Below are 22,092 nucleotides of genomic sequence, written 5' to 3' on the forward strand. Positions count from 1 at the left end.
TCCTGCAAAGAGCTCCAGTTGCAGCTGGCCCAAAGAGCCTCACAGGTCCCAGAGAGCTGAGGGACCCTGTGGGCTGGAGGGCCCTGCAGGAGGTCTCAACAGGCAGAGGCAAGGTCTGCAGCCACAGCTTTAAGCAGCACCGCCCGTAGATGGCAGGGAGCGCGCCCCGACTCTGCAGAAAGGGATTCCTCTGCAGAGGAATCTGCTGGACCTCCTGAAACACGCGGCTGGGGAGCTTCCCACTGGGTGAGAAGGCCACAGGCTGTTCCGGGGAGCTGAGCGAGTGTCATGTGGGCATCATCCGCCATCCTGTGCTTGCACGCTTTCTTCAAGTTCCCCTGCAGGCTTCAGCAATCTGAGCCCACCTTTCCTGGCTGTGCTTCCAACAGGCGGAGGCTCTTTCTGCTCATCTCCTTCACGGGCTCAGGAGGGTATTGGGCAGATGGAAGATTTTCAGTAACTACTGCGGAGTGGTGACCACAGCTGGGCACCTGCCTTTGGCCAAGCTTGGTTTACTTTGGGTGGGTGTGTCCTTAATCCGAACCCCACAGGGAGTGGTGGCGCTGGCTCCTGCTCTACCCAGAGGGGCTGGGCTCTTGGCCGACAGCTCTCCAGCTCCCTGGGCAGCACTGGCAGCTGCAGCTTGGCCAGCGTCTGTGCCGCCAGAGATGGCAGGGACTGTTCTTGGGGTACTGACTGTGTTTGGGGGCTGTATTCTTACAGGCAAAGGTGAACCCTGCAGCTGGGTGTGCCCAGACCAGAGAAAGACCTAAGGTGGAAGAGAGAACAAAATACAAAGAAGGGCGGGGACGCTGAGATCTGTGCAGGTTCACACAAAAAGACCTCCTGGGCTGCCAGAGAAGGGTGGGAGGGAAGATGGAAGTGTAGGCAGAAATTTATTTCTATTCTCTAAGTCGATAATAGTTTTCATTAGAAAAACCAAAAACTTTTAGAGGACAGTTCTTACAAGGCAAATTGTTTTTTTGTTTTTGTTTTTGTTTTGAGATGGAGTCTCGCTCTGTCACCCAGGCTGGAGTGCAGTGGTGTGATCTCGGCTCACTACAACCTCCGCCTCCTGGGTTCAAATGATTCTCCTGCCTCAGCTTCCTGAGTAGCTGGGATTACAGGTGTGCATCACCACGCCCGGCTAATTTTTGTATTTTTAGTAGAGACGAGGTTTCACCATGTTGGTCAGGCTGGTCTCGAACTCCCGACCTCGTGATCCGCCCGCCCCCCAACTCCCCCCAACTCCTTGGCCTCTCAAAGTGCTGGGATTACAGGTGTGACCTACTGCGCCCGGCAGCAAATTGTTTTAATGCTTTGCTAGGTGATGCCTGTAATCCCGGCACTCTGGGAGGCAGAGGCAGGAGGATCGTTTGAGCCCGGGAATTTGAGACCAGCCTGGCAACAAGACCCCCATCTCTACAAAAAATAAAAATTAGCCAAGGTGGCATGCACCTGCAGTCCCAGCTACTCATGAGACTGAGGCGGGAAGGTCACTTGAGCCCAGAAGTTTGAGGCTGCAATGAGCCATGATCACACCACTGCACTCCAACCTGGGTGACAAAGTGAAACCCTGTCTCAAAAAAGAAAAAAAAAATGCTTAAAATAAGGAGCTTGGCCGGGCGCGGTGGCTCACGCCTGTAATCCCAGCACTTTGGGAGGCCGAGGCGGGCGGATCACGAAGTCAGGAGTTTGAGACCAGCCTGGCCAACATGATGAAACCTTGTCTCTACTAAAAATACAAAAATTAGCCGGGCATGGTGGCGGGAGTCTGTAGTCCCAGCTACCTGGGAGGCTGAGGCAGGAGAATCGCTTGAACCCGGGAGGTGGAGGTTGCAATGAGCCAAGATCGCGCCATTGCACTCCAGCCTGGGGGACGAGAGCCAGACTCCGTCTCAAAACAAACAAACAAACAACAAAAATAAATAAATAAATAAATAAAAATAAGGAGCTTGTGTATTGCTGCAGCCATAAAAAAGAATAAAATCATGTCCTCTGCAGCAACACGGATGGAGCTAGAGGCCATTACCCTAAGTGAACTAACTCAGAAACAGAAAATCAAATACTGACTGTTCTCACTTATAAGTGGGAGCTAAACAATGGGTGCCCATGGACACGAAGATGGAGAGAGCAGGCACCGGGCACTTTACAGTAGGGAGGCGGGGGCGGGGGAGCGCAGAAAGAGTCCCTCTCCGTGCGATACCGGAAGCCCAGTCCCCACCAGTGCACAATATTCCCATGTGACAAACATGTACACGTGCCCCTGAATCTAAAATAAAATAAAATAAGGTGCTTGTGTATTGCTATTCAGCCTTTACTTCTCCAAAGTTGTTTCTGAAGAGAGGAAAAATTGTATGCAAAATTCCACTGCATCAATTCCTAACAATTCTTGTACGGAGCAGCCGCATGGCACAAGACAGCTTACAAACAGGATGTGCTTCATTCCTGCCTCAAGCGACAGTCCTGGTGACACAGTTAGTGCTGGGCTAAGCTGTGTCACCCAAAAAGAAAAGCGCAAGTCCTAACCCCAAGTACCTGTCAATGTGACCTTATTTGAAAATAAGGTTTTTACAGATGTAATCAAGTTAAGATGAGTTCATATTGGATTAGGGTGGGCCCTAAATCCAATGACTGGTGTCTTTGTAAGAGAAAGGAGAGGGAGATTTAAGCAGAGACACACAGAGAGGACGCCATGTGAAGACAGAGGCAGCCACAGGAGCCGGGAGAGCGCCCCAGAAGGAAGCAGCCGGGCAACATGGGATTCCAGCCTTTGGGCCTCTAGAACCGGGAGGGGATCCGCATCTGTTGTTTAAAGCCACTCTCCTGCTTGGAACCGCCTTCAGCAGCCCCAAGAAGCTAACGCAGGCAGCCGCTGCCCAAGGACTTATTTTTGACCTGCGCTTGGTAAATTGGCATCCAGAATCTGGACACAGAGCGGCGCTGCCACCACGGCAGGTCAGGTTATCAAACTCAAGATCCCACAGAAAATAAAGACTCGAGGCGGCAGGGAGGGAGAGGAAAGAATGGCACCTGCCAGAGGAGGTCTAGGTGCCGCAAGTGACCGTGAAGCCAAGCACTGGGCCCACTGAGTGGACAGCTGTGTGGACAGGCTCCTGTCTGGACCAGTGCCTCAGGGACAGGCTGGGCCGGCCCTGCAGGACAGGAGTGGGCTCGGAAGATGGATGCCATTTAATTCCAAGAATAGAGCTTGTGCTGTGCCAATATGGAACCATGCCCTTTTTTGATCTTCTAGATCCACTTTGTTTTTGGAGACAGAGTCTCACTCTGTTGCCCAGGCTGGAGTACAATGGTGCCATCTCAGCTCACTGCAACCTCTGCCTCCCAGGTTCAACGGATTCTCCTGCCTCAGCCTCCCAAGTAGCTGGGGTTACAGGCACGTGCCACCACGCCTGGCTAATTTTTGTATTTTTAGTAAAGATGGGGCTTCACCATGTTGGCCAGGCTGGTCTGGAGCTCTTGACCTCAGGTGATCTGCCCACCTTGGCCTCCCAAAGTGCTGGGATTACTGGCGTGAGCCACCATGCTCAGCCTCTAGATCCACTTTTGATAAAAGAATTGATAGTTTTTTATCTTTTTAGATCACAGGAAAAAAATATGTTAAGAGAAATGATCAAGACAGTAAATCCTGCAAGACATGTTACGAAAATGATCTAATGGAGGCAAAAATAATAAGATCAGTTCCAGCGGAAAGGAAAAGATGGTGCTGGCCGGGCGCGGTGGCTCACGCCTGTAATCCCAGCACTTTGGGAAGCCGAGGCGGGCGGATCATGAGGTCAAGAGGTCGAGAACATCCTGGGCAACATGGTGAAACCCCATCTCTACTAAAAATACAAAAATTAGCCAGGTGCAGTGGCTCACGCCTGCAATCCCAGCACTATGGGAGGCCGAGGCGGGCAGATCACGAGGTCAGGAGATCGAGACCATCCTGGCTAACACGGTGAAACCCCGTCTTTACTAAAATATAAAAAATTAGCCGGGCGTGGTGGTGGGCGCCTGTAGTCCCAGCTACTCGGGAGGCTGAGGCAGGAGAATGGCATGAACTTGGGAGGCGGAGCTTGCAGTGAGCGGAGATCACATCACTGCACTCCAGCCAGGGCGACAGAGCAAGACTGCGTCTCAAAAAAATAATAATAATAAGGCCGGGCACGGTGGCTCACATCTGTAATCCCAGCACTTTGGGAGGCCGAGACGGGCAGATCACGAGGTCAGGAGATCGAGACCATCCTGGCTAACACGGTGAAACCCCGTCTTTACTAAGATGCAAAAAATAAGCCGGGCGTGGTGGCGGGTGCCTGTAGTCCCAGCTACTCAGGAGGCTGAGGCAGGAGAATGGCCTGAACCCGGGAGGAGGAGCTTGCAGTGAGCGGAGATCGTGCCACTGCACTCCAGGCTGGGCGACACAGAGACTCAATCTCAAAAAAAAATAAAAATAAAAAATAGAAGTATCTACACAGAATTAAAGTTATGATGGGAAAAAAGGCTGAACCCTATAATTGAAAAGAAAGTTTCGGAGTGTTTCGCTGTGACCCCAGCTCTGTGGCCCTGGGCGGGCTGCCTTACTGCTGCCTCCGCTTCCTCACTCCGAAGGCAAGAAAGGGGAGTGGCGGCGTCCACCCTCCCTCACTGAGGGGGGCCGGGGAGAGGCGGGCGGGAGGGCAGGCGCCTCCTCCGGCGAGTCAGGGCGCTGCGCGGGTGACGGTGGTGTTCTACCTGCGGAGGCCGCCAGAGCGCGAAGCCGGAACAGCAGCGGCAGGTGGGAAGGGACAGTGGCACCCAGAGTGGTCTTTTGGACACTGACAACAAGCCTGGATCAGGGCCGGGGGAGCTCCTGCAATCTCCTCTGTTTATGTAACTAACATCAAACTCGAGCCACTGCCTCAGCCCTCCAGCCACCACGCTGAAATCCACACCATCCCCACCTTTGGAAAGGACCCCCAGTAGGGGCAGCTTGAGAACCTCCTGGGTGCCGGGTGCTCTCCATGCTCAGGAACTGCGACACAGTCACTAAGTGCCAAGGCATTAGACTTCGCAGATGCCTTCCCAGAGGCTGCCAGGACAGCGTGAGGTGCCCAGAGGCTGCAGAATTCGGAAGGAGGGAGGGGAGGAGGATCTGATGCAGCGGGTGGGAGAGAGCACCCGTGTGCTGTGATTTTTCTCTCCCCAGACCATTTAAAGGGAAGGAGAGACAAGGAAGCATCCAGGGAGCGTCCTGCTGAAGGCGGGGGCTCCGGGCTCCCCTCCCAGAACTCCACCGCTTTTATCTTTATAAAGACGGGGTCTTACTATGTTGCCCAGGTTTGTCTCAATCAAACTCCTGGCTTCAAGCAATCCTCTCGCTTCTGCCTCCCAAGTCACTGGGATTATGTGCCTAAGCCACCTCGCCCAGCTATGAAGGGAAATTTAAATCCAGTGGGTTAAAAATTTTTGAAACACCTTACAGTTTACAGTACTTTTATTTGACCTTTATTGATTTATTTGCTCCTCATAGCAATGGCATGGGTTAGACAAGATAAGTATTGTCTTGCTTTTACAGTTGAGAGAATTATATGAAGTGCTTATCTAATGCCCACTTTCTTCTTCTTAAATCTCTTTCGTGTTTGTTTGTTTGGACAGGGCTGCAGTGCACTGGCACAATCACAGCTCACTGTAGCCTCGACCTCCTGGCCTCAAGGAATCCTCCTGCCTTGGCCTCCCAAAGTGCTGGGACCCACAGCCTATGGCCGTTAAATGGTCTTAAACCAAAAGCCCCCTCGCCCTTGCAGTTAGCCCCACAAGCGGAGTGCGAGGAAGGCGCAGGACAGGGAAAGGTAGGACTTCCCGGCTCCCACCTGCTTCAGTGAAGGGGCTGGGCGGGATTCGTCTGTGCCGAGCTGTGGTAAGGGCCAGGCGGGCTCAGCCTCAGCCCTCAGGGATGCGTGGTGGGCGACACGCAGGCCCTTACCCCTCGACCCCGCCCCCCACAAGGCACCCGCAGGGGATCTGGCCTCTGACCTCACAGTCCATGGCCTGGGCAGCGCGGCAGCTCCGACTCACTCCTGGTTCACAGTGTCCCAGTGGCGACCTGGAAAGGGACACACAGAGTGGGCGGCTGCTCCTGGGAAGCCCTGGTCAGGACCCCTCGGGAGGACGACGAAGCTGGCCTGTGCTCCAGAAATGGCGGCTGAGCCGAGGTCCTGGCCTGAGCAGCGCATCCTGAGTTTCTTTCTCCTTGGCGGGAGCCAAGCTTTGTTTTCCTCATTCCAGATACTCACCCAGGCGCTCAGTGCCCTGGGGCCGACCCCGCACCTGAATTCAGCCCTCCCATGCCGCCCCAGGAAGACCTCAGGCATCAGGGAAACGGGGCTGTGGGCTCACAAATTATTTTATTATCATAAAATGTAAAATGTTTATATAGAGAGAGAATGGATTTGACAATTAAAAAATTAAATCTTCCGGCTGGACGCAGTAGCTCATGCCTGTAATCCCAGCACTTTGGGAGGCCGAGGCAGGAGGATCACTTGAGGTCAGTTCAAGACCAGCCTGGCCACGTGGTGAAATCCCGTCTCTATTAAAAATAGAAAAAATTAGGCCGGGCTTGGTGGCTCACGCCTGTAATCCCAGCACTTTGGGAGGCCGAGGCAGGTGGATCATGAGGTCAGGAGATCAAGACCACCCTGGCTAATACGGTGAAACCCTGTCTCTACTAAAAATACAAAAAATTAGCCGGGCATGGTGGCGGGCGCCTGTAGTCCCAGCTACTCGGGAGGCTGAGGCAGGAGAATGGCATGAACTTGGGAGGCAGAGGTTGCAGTAAGCTGAGATCACGCCACTGCACTCCAGCCTGGGCAACAGAGCGAGACTCCATCTCAAAAAGAATGACCAGTCTGGCCAACATGGCGAAACCCCATCTCTACAAAAATACAAAATTAGCCAGGTGTGGTGATGCAAGCCCTGTGGGCCCAGCTATTTGGGGGGCTGAAGCAGGAGGATCACTTACACCCAGGAGGTGGAGGCTGCAGTGAGCGGAGATTGCACCACTGCACTCCGGCCTGGGCGAGAGTGAAACCCTGTCTCGAAAAAAAAAAAAGATCTGTGCGGCATCAGTACAGTAAGCTGTCTTAAAAAGACTGAACACAAATTTCTACAGAACACTGTGAATAGAATAATCCTGTTTTAAAAAGTATTTGCCTGTGTGTGTGTGTGTGTGCATGTGTGTGTGTAGACACAATATCAGGTTGAACCAAATGAAATGGCCATTTTGTAGGACAAAACCAAGCATTGGCAATTTCACATGGTTCCTGAATACATAGGAAATAAAAAGCAAACAGAGGAGAAAGCCTGTGCCCAGGCAGAGAGGAGGTGAGGTGGCAGGAGGCAGCACTGACAGGCGCATCACCCACCTCCCCACCTGGGGGCTCACACAGGCCTGGGGACCCTGCACTGTTGCAGGCTGCACCCTACTCTCCCTCTGGGGAGCCCAGGAGAAACCCTGGCTGTGTGTGGCCGTGCATTTCATAGGAAGGGACCAAGAGCAAATGACTGAGCTGCGTGTGGACAGGGAGGCGCCAGGATCCGGCTCCGGGGCCATCTGCCGGCTCCACAGCAGAGGAAGGGGAGTCTGCACCCACAAGAGACAAAGCGCAAGACAGACCCCACCCCAGGAAACAGGCCGCAGAGGCCACGGCACCTCCCAGGGCCACTGCCCAGTCCACAGAACAGTGGACCAGACCCTAGCTTCCGCCTCAAGGTCTGGAATCCCCGCCCCTCACCACTTTGTTCTCCAAGGAACAACTTCAGGGGTCTCTGTGGGGAAAGTGCCCACTGTCACCTCTGAGCTCGGGAGGCAGCTCACAAAAACCAGCTTCCTTCACACTCAGATACACGCCCACGTCACAAGCAAACTGCAGCCACCTTGGCACTGTGGTGAGTCTCCCACCAGACCCTAACGCTGTGTCTCATGCAGTGTTTCTCTGCCAGGGCGACTTGGATACCCAGGAAATATCTGGAGCTGTCTGGAGACATTTATGGGGGGTGTGCTCCTGGCACCTAGCGGGTAGCAGTGGGGGCACTGCTCATCAGCTCAAACCTACAACTCATCCAGCTCAAAGTGTCACTAGTGCTCAGGGCCGAAGTCCCATACCAGTGTGTTCATATACACAGCGGATACCACTAACCCATACCAGTGTCATATACACGGCAGAATGCCCACTAATCCAAACTGGTGTGTCACATACACAGCAGAATACCACTGACCCATACCGATGTTGTCACATCACGGAGGAATACCACTAACCCATGCTGGTGTGTCATATACACAGTGAATACCACTAACCCCAGTGTTGGGCATGTGAATAGCTTAGCATTGTCACCACTAAAGACAGGGCTGTGATGAGTACCCCAATGGGACATTTTTTTTTTTTTGAGACGGAGTCTCACCGTGTCACCCAGGCTGGAGTGCAGTAGCATGATCTTGGCTCACTGCATGCTCCACCTCCCGGGTTCCAGGGATTCTTCTGCCTCAGCCTCCCGAGTAGCTGGGACTACAGGTGCCTGCCACCATGCCCGGCTAACTTTTTGTATTTTTCGTACAGACGGGGTTTCACCGTGTTAGCCAGGATGGTCTGGATCTCCTGACCTCGTGATCCGCCCGTCTTGGCCTCCTGAAGTGCTGGGATTACAGGCATGAGCCACCGCGCCCGGTCTGTCTTTTTTTTTTTTTTTTGAGATGGAGTCTCGCTCTGTCACCCAGGCTGGAGTGCAGTGGCGCAATCTCGGCTCACTGCAAGCTCCGCCTCCCGGGTTCACACCATTCTCCTGCTTCAGCCTCCTGAGTAGCTAGGACTACAGGTGCTCGCCACCACGCCTGGCTAATTTTTTGTATTTTTAGTAGAGACGGGGTTTCACCGTGTTAGCCAGGATGGTCTTGATCTCCTGACCTCATGATCTGCCCGCCTCGGCCTCCCAAAGTGCTAGGATTACAGGCGTGAACCACCGCGCCCGGCCCCCCAATGGGACATTTTCTATCAAATCCATGATCATATGGGATAACAGAGGGGCAAGGTGTTGTGGCAGTCTCGGGAGAGGACAGAGTGAGGGCAGCTCCCCTGGGCTGTGCCTTGAGGCCACACGGCCCAGACCCTGGGGGCCCCATCCCTTGGGACATGAGGCCGCCTCCCCTAGGCAATGGTCTTGGAGGGCTTTAGGAGCAGGGAGCGGCATTCCTAGGCCTGGCTGGTCAACTTTAGGTGGAGCACCAGCCCTGCATCGGGTAACCTCTGGCTTCATTTGTCACTTAAGAAGAAATCCAATGAGTCAACTGCAGCTGTGAGTGGGCCTAGGAGGGCGTGGATGCAGACGCCCTGGAAACCACAGAGGCTCCCCCGTCAATAGCTGCCCTACGCCCATCCCAACTCCTAAACAAAGTTGCCAGTAAGAAGGAAACTCACGCAGCCAGGAGTTCACGCCCTCTCTCTTCCAAGGGCCAGTGGGAAGACGGCCAGGCAGATGGGAAACGGGAAATACCCCGCCTCACCTCAGTGAGGCTGCCCTCATGCCAGGACACTCACAGCCAGGATCCCCGAGGCCCTCGCAGTGAGCAGGGTGAGGTGCCGAGCCCTGCATGTGCCATTCCCCCAGTCTCCAGGACTCTGCCGGACGGGGGTGACATTCCCCCAGTCTCCAGGACTCTGCCGGACGGGGGTGACATTCCCCCAGTCTCCAGGACTCTGCCAGACGGGGGTGACATTCCCCCAGTCTCCAGGACTCTGCCGGACGGGGGTGACATTCCCCCAGTCTCCAGGACTCTGCAGGACCGGGGTGACATTCCCCCAGTCTCCAGGACTCTGCAGGACGGGGGTGACATTCCCCCATTCTCCAGGACTCTGCCGGATGGGGGTGACATTCCCCCAGTCTCCAGGACTCTGCCGGATGGGGGTGACATTCCCCCAGTCTCCAGGACTCTGCCGGACGGGGGTGACATTCCCCCAGTCTCCAGGACTCTGCCGGACGGGAGTGACATTCCCCCAGTCTCCAGGACTCTGCAGGATGGGGGTGACATTCCCCCAGTCTCCAGGACTTTGCCGGATGGGGGTGACAAATACTATCTCTGACAACAAGGACCCCAGCAGGCACCGCCAGGCCCCTCCGCAGGCCTCCCCTCCAATCCTCACCACAGCCTCGCCAGGAAGCGCTTCTGCCCTGGTTTCGGAGACACGACTGAGGCTCCAGGGTGCCCAGGGAGGGCAGGGGGCAGCTTCGCTGCTGCTGAGCCAGGGGGCGCCAGGCCCTCACGAGTATGCTCAGATGCCAGCTTTGCTTCTGAGGCCTATGTGCCTCCCATGCACTCTGGAAGCCAAATGTCCTGGAACTCATTGAAAACACCATGCAGTTGGTCAGATAGAGGCATGGGCCACACGGGGACAAGCACAGCACACAGGTGCTCCCAGAGGAAGATTTTTAAGGGCCAGATCTCTGCAGGGCAGTCCTCTCCTTGGTCAACATCATCCCTGTCTTCCTAGTCCCACTCACAGGAAACAGCTGACTCACTGAATTTCTTTTCCAGTTTTTTTGTTTTTGGTTTCTTTGTGTGTTTTTTTTTGGAGACAGAGTCTCACCTGTGTAACCCAGGCTGGAGTACAATGGCATGGTCTTGGCTCACTGCAACCTCCACCTCCCAGATTCTAGCGATTCTCCTGCCTTAGCCTCCTGAGTAACTGGGACTACAGGTGTGTGCCACCACACCCGGCTAATTTTTGTATTTTTAGTAGAGACAGACTTTCACTATGTTGGGCAGGCTGGTCTTGAACTCCTGACCTCATGATCACCCACCTCGGCCTCCCAAAATGCTGGGATTACAGGCGTGAGCCACCGTGCCCAGCCTGAATTTCTTTTTTTTTTTTTTTGAGTCAGAGTCTTGCTGTGTCGCCCAGGCTGGAGTGCGGTGGCACGATCTCAGCTCACTGCAAGCTCCGCCTCCCAGGTTCACGCCATTCTCCTGCCTCAGCCTCCCGAGTAGATGGGACTACAGGTGCCCAGCACCATGCCCGCTAATTTAGGAACATCGTGCTGCTCTAGGAACGTCGATCCACCCACCAAACTTCACAGCATGCTCCGTGCAGCGCCAAGGAAAGCTCCAACCCGGAAATGTGAACACACATGGACCGTGGCCTAGATTGGTGACCCAGAGAAGGGGCAGTGCCATTTGGGTCAGGGCTGAAGAATGCCCAAGAATTAATCAGAAAAGGAGAGGGGTAGGGAAAGGAATTCCTGACACTTCACTTTTTTGGGCCTTGGTGTCTTCAGAAAAATAAAGGGTTTGGAGGCCGGGCGTGGTGGCTCATGCCTATAATCCCAGCACTTTGGGAGGCTGAGGCGGGTGGATCACGAGGTCAAGAGACTGAGACCATCCTGGTCAACATGGTGAAACCTTGTCTCTGCTAAAAATACAAAAATTAGCCGCGTGTGGTGGCGCGTACCTGTAATCCAGCTACTCAGGAGGCTAAGGCAGAAGAATCACTTGAACCTGGGAGGCGGGGGTTGCAGTGAGCAGAGATCGCACCACTGCACTACAGCCTGGGCGACAAGAGCAAACTCCGTCTCAAAAAAAAAAAAAAGAAAAGAAAAATAAAGGGTTTGGAGAAGGTGATTTCCTTTTTGGTTGTTTGTTTGTTTGTTTTTCTGAGACGGAGTCTCACTCTGTCGCCCAGGCAGGAGTAGAATGGCATGATCTCGGCTCACTGCAACCTCTGCCTTCTGGGTTCAAGCATGTCTCCTGCCTCAGCCTCCTGAGTAGCTAGGATTACAGGCACACACCACCACACCTGACTAATTTTTGTATTTTTAGCAGAGATGGGGTTTCACTATGTTAGCCAGGCTGGTCTGGAACTCCTGACCTCACGATCCACCCTCCTTCGGCCTCCCAAAGTGCTGGGATTACAGGCGTGAGCCACTGCAGCTGGCCTGTTGTTGTTCTTACGTGAACACATGTGAAAGGTTTTATTAACTCATTTTTTAACAGGGGAAACAGCGATGTTAAAACCATTCAAAGGAGTCCAAGAACTGTGTGCGCAGGCAACGGGGAAACTGGAAATGCGTTGACAAACTGACGCAAAACTGGGCCCAACAGCCACGAGGCACTGGTCGTTTTCCACTGGGCAAAGTTCAGTCGCATTTCTTTCTGTTTTCTTTCTTTTCTTTTCTTTTCTTTCTTTCTTTCCTTTCTTTCTCTCTCTTTCTGTCTCTCTTTCTTTCCTTCTTTCCTTCCTTCCTTCTTTCTTTCCTTCCTTTCCTTTCTTTTTTTTTTGAGATGGAGTCTCACTCTGTTACCCAGGCCGGAGTGCAATGGCACAATCTCGGCTCACTGCAACCTCCACCTCCTGGGTTCAAGTGATTCTCCTGCTTCAGCCTCCCAAGCAGATGGGGCTATAGGCATGCACCATCATGCCCAGCTAATTTTTGTATTTTTAGCAGAGATGGGGTTTCACTATGTTGGCCAGGCGGGTCTCAAACTCCTGACCTTGCGATCCGCCCCCCTCAGCCTCTCAAAGTGCTGGGATTACAGGCGTGAGCCACTATGCCGGCCGCAAAGGATTCTTTAACACAAAAGGGCAGGACTCATGAGACTGACCTGACCATTACATGGTGCAGTGAGAGTTCAATTTAACTAAGCCTCCTTATGCTTCTTTGACTAATTTAGGGCCATGCAGTGTCAAACAGCAATGAGGGCACAAAAGCAGCTTCTCCCTGGCTATCTTCAGAAGGAATCTTAGATTGCCCTTGAACACCATCAACAATCTGCTATTTGGAGGGCTGGAAACTAAGCCTAAGAAACCACCAGGCTTCGGCCGGGCACGCTGGCTCACGCCTGTAATCCCAGCACTTTGGGAGGCCAGGGCAGGCTGATCACCTGAGCCCAGGAGTTCAAGACCAGCCTAGGCAATCTGGTGAAACCCAGTCTCTATAATATATACAAAAACTAGCCAGGCATGGTGGCGTGTGCCTGTAGTCCCAGCTACTGGGGAAGGATTGCTTGAGCCCGGGAGGTGGAGGTTACAGCGAGCCGAGATCACGCCACTGCACTCCAGCCTGGGCAACAGAGCCTGACCCTGTCCCCCCCCAAAAAAAAAAAATGCCAGGCGCAGTCGCTCATGCCTGTAATACATACGTCTCTACACCGGGCGTGGTGGCGGGCACCTGTAATCCCAGCTACTCGGGAGGCTGAGGCAGGAGAATGGAGTGAACCTGGGAGGCGGAGCTTGCAGTGAGCCGAGATAGCGCCACTGTACTCCAGCCTGCGCGACAGAGCGAGACTCCGTCTCAAAAAAAAAAAAAAAAAGTAAAAAAGAAAGCAATTCCAGCAGGTTTCTCCTGTAGTGCCTGTGCGAGTGAAGCCCACCCAAAGGTGAGGCGAGGGTGTGTTCTCAGAGCTCCCAACAGCAAGGGACTCGGCCGCTGTCACTCGCGTTTGCCTGGGAGAGACTCCAAGGGAAGCTACCCATCAATCCGTTACGTGCACCTATAGGTTCTCTACTTGGTCTCAAGTTGGATGGAAGCAGAGACAAAACTTCAGGAAGCTGCCAGTCAATCAAGCCCTGGCCATGTGGGGCTGACAGCATAGACTCTAGTTACTGCATGGCTTCCCGGATGGTTGCTAGTGACAGCACCCGGCTCCACAAGCTGACCTGTGGCCTCCTGGGGGTCCTTGAAGGTAATGGGGTCCAGTCATGTCTGTTTGTACATTCAGTCTCATATCTCTTTTATTCAGGTCCCTCAAAGAGCTTAAGTTCCCCAGCTGCTGGCAAGTGACCTTCCTGCCACGCTGTGAGCTGGGGCCGAGCTACTCTTCCCAGGAGGCCGAGACCTCGCAGGCACTGACTCCACGGTCACCTCAGTTCCTCTAGAAGTGGCTGGTCAGCATCCTTCACAAATACGGCATTCCAGGGAAGGCCCTGGCTGCACTAGGAACTTATCCAGTTATATTTTAGTTTGAGAAAAGGCACAGACGCCAGTCCCTCAAAAAATTAAACCTAGAACTACCATTTGACCTAGAATTCAGCTTTTGGGTATTATGCTGAAGAACTGAAAAGTAGAGCCTGGAACACACATTTGCACACCCATGCTAACAGCAAACAAAAGGCCAAAATAGTCCAGATGTCTAACAGATGAGTGGAAAAATAAAACATGGGGTGACATACAATGGACACACGCTACAACACAGATGAACTTGATGACACTATGCTGGGTGAACTAGGCCAGTCATGAAAGGACAAATACATGTGGTTCTATCTCCAAGGGGTGCCCAGAGTAGTCAATTTCACAAGGATCAGAAAGTACAAAGGCACCTGCCAAGGGCTTGGGGTGGCAAGTTAGCGTTTAATGGTACCATTTCTGTTTTGAAAGGTGAAAAAGTTCTGGAGATGGTTGGTGGTAATGGTTGCACGACAATGAGACTGTACTGAATGCCACTGAACTGTATGCTTAAAAATGCTTAAAATGGGAAATCTTATGCTATATCTATTTTACCATGATAAAAAATATACACTTAAAAAAGAGCCAGGTGGGCCGGGCATGGTGGCTCATGCCTGTAATCGCAGCACTTTGGGAGGACGAGGTGGGCGGATCACAAGGTCAAGAGATCGAGACCATCCTGGCCAACATGGTGAAACCCCGTCTCTACTAAAAATACAAAAATTAGCTGGGCGTGGTGGCGCACGCCTGTAGTCCCAGCCACTCAGGAGGTTGAGGCAGGAGAATCGCTTGAACCCGGGAGGCAGAGGTTGCAGTGAGCCGAGATCACGCCACTACACTCCAGCCTGGCGACAGAAAAAGACTCCGTCTCAAAACAAAAAAAACAAAACAAAAAAACCCAAAAGAACCAGGTGTGGGCTGGGTGCGGTGGCTCACACCTGTAATCCTAGCATTTTGGGAGGCCAAAGCAGGTGGATCACTTGAGGTCAGGTGTTCAAGACCAGCCTGGCCAACATGGAGAAAACCCCGTCTCTACTAAAAATACAAAAATTAGCCGGGCGTGCACCTGTAATCCCAGCTACTCGGGAGGCTGAGGCAGGAGAATCGCTTAAACCCAGGAGGCGGAGGCTGCAGTGAGCCGAGATCATGCCACTGCACTCCAGCCTGGGCAACACAGTGAGGCCCCATCTCTAAAAATTATTATTATTATTAAAGTTTAAAATGTTTTAAATTTCAAATTTCAATTTTAAAAAGGACAGATTCTTACCGAACCTATGCAAATAACTACATCACCACAAAAAATAAGGAGACAGTGAGAATGGGGGTTCACTGAGAAAGCAATATCATTTAAAAACGTTTCGGCCGGGCGAGGTGGCTCAGCCTGTAATCCCAGCACTTTGGGAGGCCGAGGCGGGTGGATCACGATGTCAGGTGATCGAGACCATCCTGGCTAACCCTAAGTCTCTACTAAAAATACAAAAAATTAGCCGGGCGTGATGGCGGGCGCCTGTAGTCCCAGCTACTCGGGAGGCTGAGGCAGGAGAATGGCGTGAACTCGGGAGGCAGAGCTTGCAGTGAGCCGAGATTGCGCCACTGCACTCCAGCCTGGACGACAGAGTGAGACTCCGTCTCAAAAAAAAAAAAAAAAAAAAGTTTCGTATCTGGCTGGGCACAATGACTCATGCCTATACTCCCAGCACTTTGGGAGGCTGATGAGGGCAGATCACTTGAGGTCAAGCGTTCAAGACCAGCCTGGCCAACATCTCTACTCTACATCCCAGCTCTACTAAAAATACAAAAACTTAGCTGGGTGAGGTGATGGGCAACTGTAGTCCCAGCTACTCAAGAGGCTGAGGCAGAAGAATCGCTTGAACCCAGGAGGCGGAGGTTGCAGTGAGGTGAGATCGCGCCACTGCACTCCAGCCTGGGTAACAGAGCAAGACTCTGTCTCAAAAAAAAAAAAAAAAAGTTTCATATCCATCTACCAGAGCAGAGCCTACTAAATCATTACAGATTACAGACACTAAGAATGAGAAAGTATTTCCTCTTACATCTAGAAAACAGAAATGAACACATCAGCTATATTCCAAGCAAACCACCACAGTTCAGTTCCCTCAGCAGCCCGTCGCATTCTGCAGGACTCGGAGCCAGCTTCCAGCCTCACGAAGCCCTGGCCCAGCGCGCTGGGGTGGTCTGAGAGCCATTGAGGTAATGTCCATGCAGAAGCCTGGGCCCAGAGGCTCTATTAGTCACTGGTGAAAGCACCAGGCAATCCTTTCCCACATGGGGAACATCAGCATGGGAAGACTCAAAGTCTCTTTTCATAACGATTTTCTAATGCATCTGGCCAGATGCGTTATTCAGATATTTCTGAATATTTCATTCAGATATTTTCTGAATGAAAATATCCTACACAGAGCAAGGGAGGGCACTGACAAGCACGGGGCCTCCCGCCAAGCCCAGAACTTCTGAATTATTTCCATGAGTAACATTTACACATACACACCGAACCAAGGAGCTGTGGCCAGCGTCTCTTGTGATTTGACAACCACTCTTCCCGTGCAGGTCTTACAAGATAACGCTTAAAACAAACCTCATTATGTCTATGGTATTTTTCTTTTTATAAGGTGAATGATCAAATCTTTGTGATTTTCCAGGGGCACTCAGAGTCTCAGGGACAGTTTTAGAGGCAATCTGGACAGTTGTTTAAGGCAGGCTCGCGGGTGTCTGAGAGAGAAGACTTGATTATCCATTAACAAAACAAACCTGATCTTTCACAAGTGATGAACCTTTGTTCTTTGTTTTTTCCCCTTAAATAAGCACAAACATAATAAAGTCAACATAAAGCATCAAAAATGATTCTGCTATACAGAACCTCTGCCATCCAGGTGCATTACACAGAAAGGAAAGAATAATCTTTCACTTTTTTTTTTTTTTTTTTTGAGATGAAGTCTCACTCTGTCGCCCAGGCTGGAGTGCAGTGGCATGATCTCGGCTCACTGCAAGCTCTGCCTCCCAGGTTCACGCCATTCTCCTGCCTCAGCTTCCCGAGTAGCTGGGACTACAGGCGCCCGCCACCACGCCCGGCTAATTTTTTGTATTTTTAGTGGAGACGGGGTTTCACCGTGTTAGCCAGGATGGTCTCGATCTCCGGACCTCGTCGTGATCCACCCGCCTCGGCCTCCCAAAGTGCTGGGATTACAAGCATGAGCCACCGCACCCAGCCATAATCTTTCACTTTGAAGGCACAGGCATTAATGAGTAAACAAAGAAGGCAAGACCATCAAGGCCAGCAAACTTTGCTAAAATTGTGACATAATTCATTGCTGCTTTTCAGACTCAGGTACCATGATGATAAAAGGCCTAGTTTTGCCCTTCACTATGTTTTTTGTCATTTTTACCATTTCTGGAAAACACTGGTAAATCGCTTTAGGAGAGAGTATGGACCAGGATATCCTAGGGTGCCTGAGGCCCTTTTCATTGAATCTGTGAGGTTGAAAAGCTTCCATAACACAGTTTCTTCTGTCATTCTCTCATGAGGGTACAGTGGACTTTCCCAGGGGCTGAGCGAAAGAGATACTGCAACAACCGAGAATCCAGGTATCCTCTATTCAGTCAGACACCTAGGAGATCTGCAGAAACACTGACGCAATGCTGTTCTTCTCAATAGAAATGTTTTGTTTTATAAAATAGTTACGTTGGCCAGGCGAGGTGGCTCACGCTCGTAATCCCAGAACTTTGGGAGGCCGAGGCGGGTGGATCACCTGAGGTCAGGAGTTTGAGACCAGCCTGACCAATATGGTGAAACCCCGTCTCTACTAAAAATACAAAAATTAGCCGGGCATGATGGCGTGCACCTGTAACCCAGCTACTCGGGAGGCTGAGGCAGGAGAATTGCTTGAACCCAGAAGGCAGAGGTTGCAGTGAGCCAAGATCAGGCCACTGCACTCCAGCCTGGTCAACAGAGCAAGACTCTGTCTCAAAATTAATTAATTAATTAATTTAATTAAACAATTTCACAAATTTCAAATGAATGAACCAATTTTTTTTTTTTTTTTTTTTTGGAGACAGGGTCTCACTCTGTCAAGCAGGCTAGAGTGCAGTAGCACGATCATGGCCCACTACAGCCTCAAACTCCTGGGCTCAAGTGATCCTCCTGCCTCAGCTTCCCAAAGTGCTGGGATTACAGGTAAGGACCAGTGTGACTGGCCTATTTTTAAAATTTCTCAGTTTTAATTCTAACACAGAATATAGGGATAAAAGCCTACTTAATCAAACGCTTTTTGGTTCCTCAATAATTTTTATATATAAAGGGACCTAGAGACCAAAAAGTTTGAGAAGTGCTGCTTTGAGGAAAAAAAACAAAACCTGTTTGTTTGTTTGTTTGTTTGTTTAAGACGGAGTCTCACTCTGTCACCCAGGCTGGAGTGCAATGGTGCGATCTTGCCTCATTACATCCTCCGCCTCCCGGGCTCAAGCGATTCTCCTGCCTCAGCCTCCCGAGTAGCTGGGATTACAGGCATGCACCACCTCATCCGGCTAATTTTTGTATTTTTAGTAGAGATGAGGTTTCACCATGTTAGCCTGGCTGGTCTCAAACTCCTGACCTTAGGTGATCCACCCGCCTCAGCCTCCCAAAGTGCTGGGATTACAGGCATGAGAAACCTCGCCTGGCCACCTGTATTTTTTCTTTGAAAAATAAAAGCATTTACATAGCTGTTTGTCTCCATCATCTGTATTAATTATAACTTTTTTTTTTTTGAGACATAGTCTGGCTCTGTCATCCAGGCTGGAGTGCAGTGGCACAATCTTGGCTCACTGCAACCTTCGTCTCCTGGGTTCAAGTGATTCTCCTGCCTCAGCCTCCCGAGTAGCTGGGATTACAGGTGACCGCCACCACACCTGGCTAATTTTTGTATTTTTAGTAGAGACAGGGTTTCTCCATGTTGGTCAAGCTGGTCTCGAACTTCAGACCTCAGGTGATCCGCCCGCCTTGGTCTCCCAAAGTGCTGGGATTACAGGCATGAACCACCGTGCCTGGCCTTATTATAACTTTTAACGAAGTAACTGACTTCCATTTTACAGAGAACCGCAGGCTGACAGTTGAGAGCTGTCTCCAGACACATGTTTAGCAGACGCCTGTGGGCACACACACCATAGCCTTCACAGCCACTCGCGCCCTTCTATGCTTCCTCAACATGAAAACATACTTTTTTTTTTTTTTTTTTGAAAAGCAACCATTTATTAGAACCAATACAAGAGTATGAAAAGAGGGAAAAGAGGAGGGTAGAAGAGGGGGAGAGAATGAGGTCTGTATCAGATGTCAGTTATGGAAACACATAAATGCTTACTCTTTTTAAACATTGACATTTAAAAGGTGAACATATATATAGACCACTTATAATTTTTTTTAAAAAAAAATCAAAAGCAGACATGTTTGGCTGAAATAAAACCAGGAAACACAACCAAAACTCCCCCATAAACCTAGAAGTCCATGGAGAATTCAATTTCTCATTTCCATTCAGAAATCTGGCTACAGAGTGATTTGTTTGCTACTTGGGACAGTACAGCGTGCTGAAAGAAACCCAGCTACTGAGTCTCTTAGATCCCATCCCGTAGGAAGTGGTGGGAAAGCCAGCGGACCATGGGCAAGTCAACTCCTGGCTACTTGGCAGGGCGTCAGACTGTGCTCTCTCCATTCCCCAGGACTCCACAGAACCGTCTGGTACTGCTAGTGCTGGGTGAACAGTGAGAGCACAGTCCACAAAACACAGAGAACCAGAATGTGACTGCAAGCAGCCAGGACCTTGTGCTTTTTCATGGATTACAAATCTAGGGCCAAGGAGAGGGAAAGGAGAAAGAGCCCTATTGGGAAGAGGCGCTGGCTGTGCCCCTACACTGAGATGGAAAGAGTAAGGCTCTTGAGCCCACACCTGGGCAAGTAGAAATAGTGTCCAAACTTTTCTCAAACCAGAGGGAAAAAAGGTCAAGGTTAGGTTAAGACTGCAGACACTAAGAGATCACAGAAGCTGAATACAGTGAATCGGATGAAGCTTTAAGGATCAATGCCCAATTCTGAGTGTTACACACATTTCTAGGAAAAATAATTCCAATGTAGCTTTTTGGTGGGGGGTAGAAATAAGGTGGTCACATTTATTGAGTCAGCTGTCCCTATGAGGAAGGAGAGGCCCGGGTACAGATACCACAAAGGGGTACAGTGACCCAGCTGTCCTGGGATCGGTTGGGGAGTGGTAAGCAATGACATAAATCAAAACCATTGAGGGTTGCTTTGATCCTGAGACAGTCTGAGTCTGCTTCAAACCCATGGGGAATGGAACTTTCATCCCCAACCTGCAGAGAGAAATAAGCAGTAGCATCTCTGCCTCACGATTCCCTAATCCAATGCTCCTGCATCTGAAATGGCCTCCCTCTGTGAATACAAGACACAGAAAATCCCAAGTGCCTTCCCCAACAACATCCTAAGTAAGTCTGGACTAGTAAGATTCCAACATTCATGAAAACACTGTCAACATCTGAACTAGCAGATTTGATGAGGGGTGGGGGGTAGAGAATTTGCCAAGTCAGTAAGTAGTTCCAGTCTTGGAGACAGCTCAGTGAGGACCAAAGCCTGTGTGTCCGGCTCAAGACATCCTCCACAGAGCACCCAAGACATCCTCCACAGAGCACCCAAGACATCCTCCACAGAGCACCCAAGACATCCTCCACAGAGCACCCAAGACATCCTCCACAGAGCACCCAAGACATCCTCCACAGAGGACCCTGCGGTATTCTATTAACTTTGACTTACAATGCCTCACAACAACACCCCTGTGAGGTAGGTCAGTATGATCACCCCCATTTGACAGATGGGGAACTGAGGCATTGAAAGAAGTGACTTGCCAAGGTCATGACTGCAGGCCAAGATACGGCCTCTTTTTAGAGCTGGAAAAAACCTAGGTATACCTAGTAACCAATGTTTTACTATTCTGTCTTACCGAGTAAGTATGTCGATATCCAAAGAATACCTACTCAACTCCATTTAATATCAGTCCAAGGTTTTAAGTTACCTAAGCTTTATTTTGGTACAGTACACTTTCAGAATAATGAACACATTTATTTGAACACAAACATATTTTTCATAATCTTAAACATTATGTAACAGTAATATTAGCTGATTTGATAAGTAAACCCGTAGAAGTTTAGGGGAGGAAGCCAAGTAGAACAAAAGGTACACCTGTATTATAGCTAATGCTGATAAACTGAAGAAAAGGGGGGAAGGATAGCATTAGGAGATATACCTAATGACGAGTTAATGGGTGCAGCACACCAACATGGCACATGTATATATATGTAACAAACCTGCACGTTGTGCACATGTACCCTAAAACTTAAAGTATAATAATAAAAAGAAACTGAAGAAAAGACATAGCTTTTTAAAACCCAAATTATTAGTCTCATTTGCCAAAGATTTACATCAATTACGTGAACTTAGATGATTATTGTTATTATTATTATTGGAGACAGGGTCTGGCTCTGTTCCGCAGGCCGGACTGCAGTGGTGCAGTCACAGTTCACTACAGCCTCAACCTCCCGGGCTCAGGCGATCCTCCCCCCTCAGCCTCCAGAGCCGGGACTACAGGCACAACCACCATGCCCGGCTAATCTTTTATTTTTTGTAGAGTCAAGGTCTTGCCATGTTGCCCAGGCTGGTATCGAGCTCCTGGACTCAAGACATCCTCCTGCCTCAGCCTCCCAAATTGCTAGGATTACAGGTGTGAGCCACTGCACCTGGCCTGAACTTAAGATTCTTAAAATATTCCAGTTTGTTTCTGTAAGAAGAATTTTCTTTTTTTTTTTTTTTTTGAGATGGAGTCTCACTTTGTCGCCCAGGCTGGAGTGCAGTGGCGCGATCTCAGCTCACTGCAAGCTCCGCCTCCCAAGCTCAAGCGATTCTCTTGCCTCAGCCTCCCGAGTAGCTGGAATTACAGGCATGCACCACTATGCCGGGCTAATTTTGTATTTTTAGTAGAGAGGGGGTTTCTCCATGTTGGCCTGGCTGGTCTCAAACTCCCGACCTCAGGTGATCGACCCGCCTCGGCCTCCCAAAGTGCTGGGATTACAGGC

The 22,092-nt window shown here is 50.8% G+C and overlaps 1 protein-coding gene across 3 annotated transcripts in view; it reads right to left on the bottom strand.

Moving 5' to 3' along the window:
- BID (BH3 interacting domain death agonist) overlaps positions 1-22,092 on the bottom strand; it is a 39,968-nt gene that overhangs the window by 9,922 nt on the left and 7,954 nt on the right. Inside the window, exon 2 of one of the 3 annotated variants that reach the window (XM_003828293.6) lies at positions 6,016-6,085. The exons of the other annotated variants lie outside the window; for them this stretch is intronic. Coding sequence (XP_003828341.4) covers positions 6,016-6,085 — 70 coding nt within the window. The remainder of the gene's footprint in view (positions 1-6,015; positions 6,086-22,092) is intronic. 3 annotated transcript variants of the gene reach the window in all.

Source organism: Pan paniscus, chromosome 23, assembly GCF_029289425.2.
Source record: "Pan paniscus chromosome 23, NHGRI_mPanPan1-v2.0_pri, whole genome shotgun sequence".
NCBI lineage: Eukaryota > Metazoa > Chordata > Mammalia > Primates > Hominidae > Pan > Pan paniscus.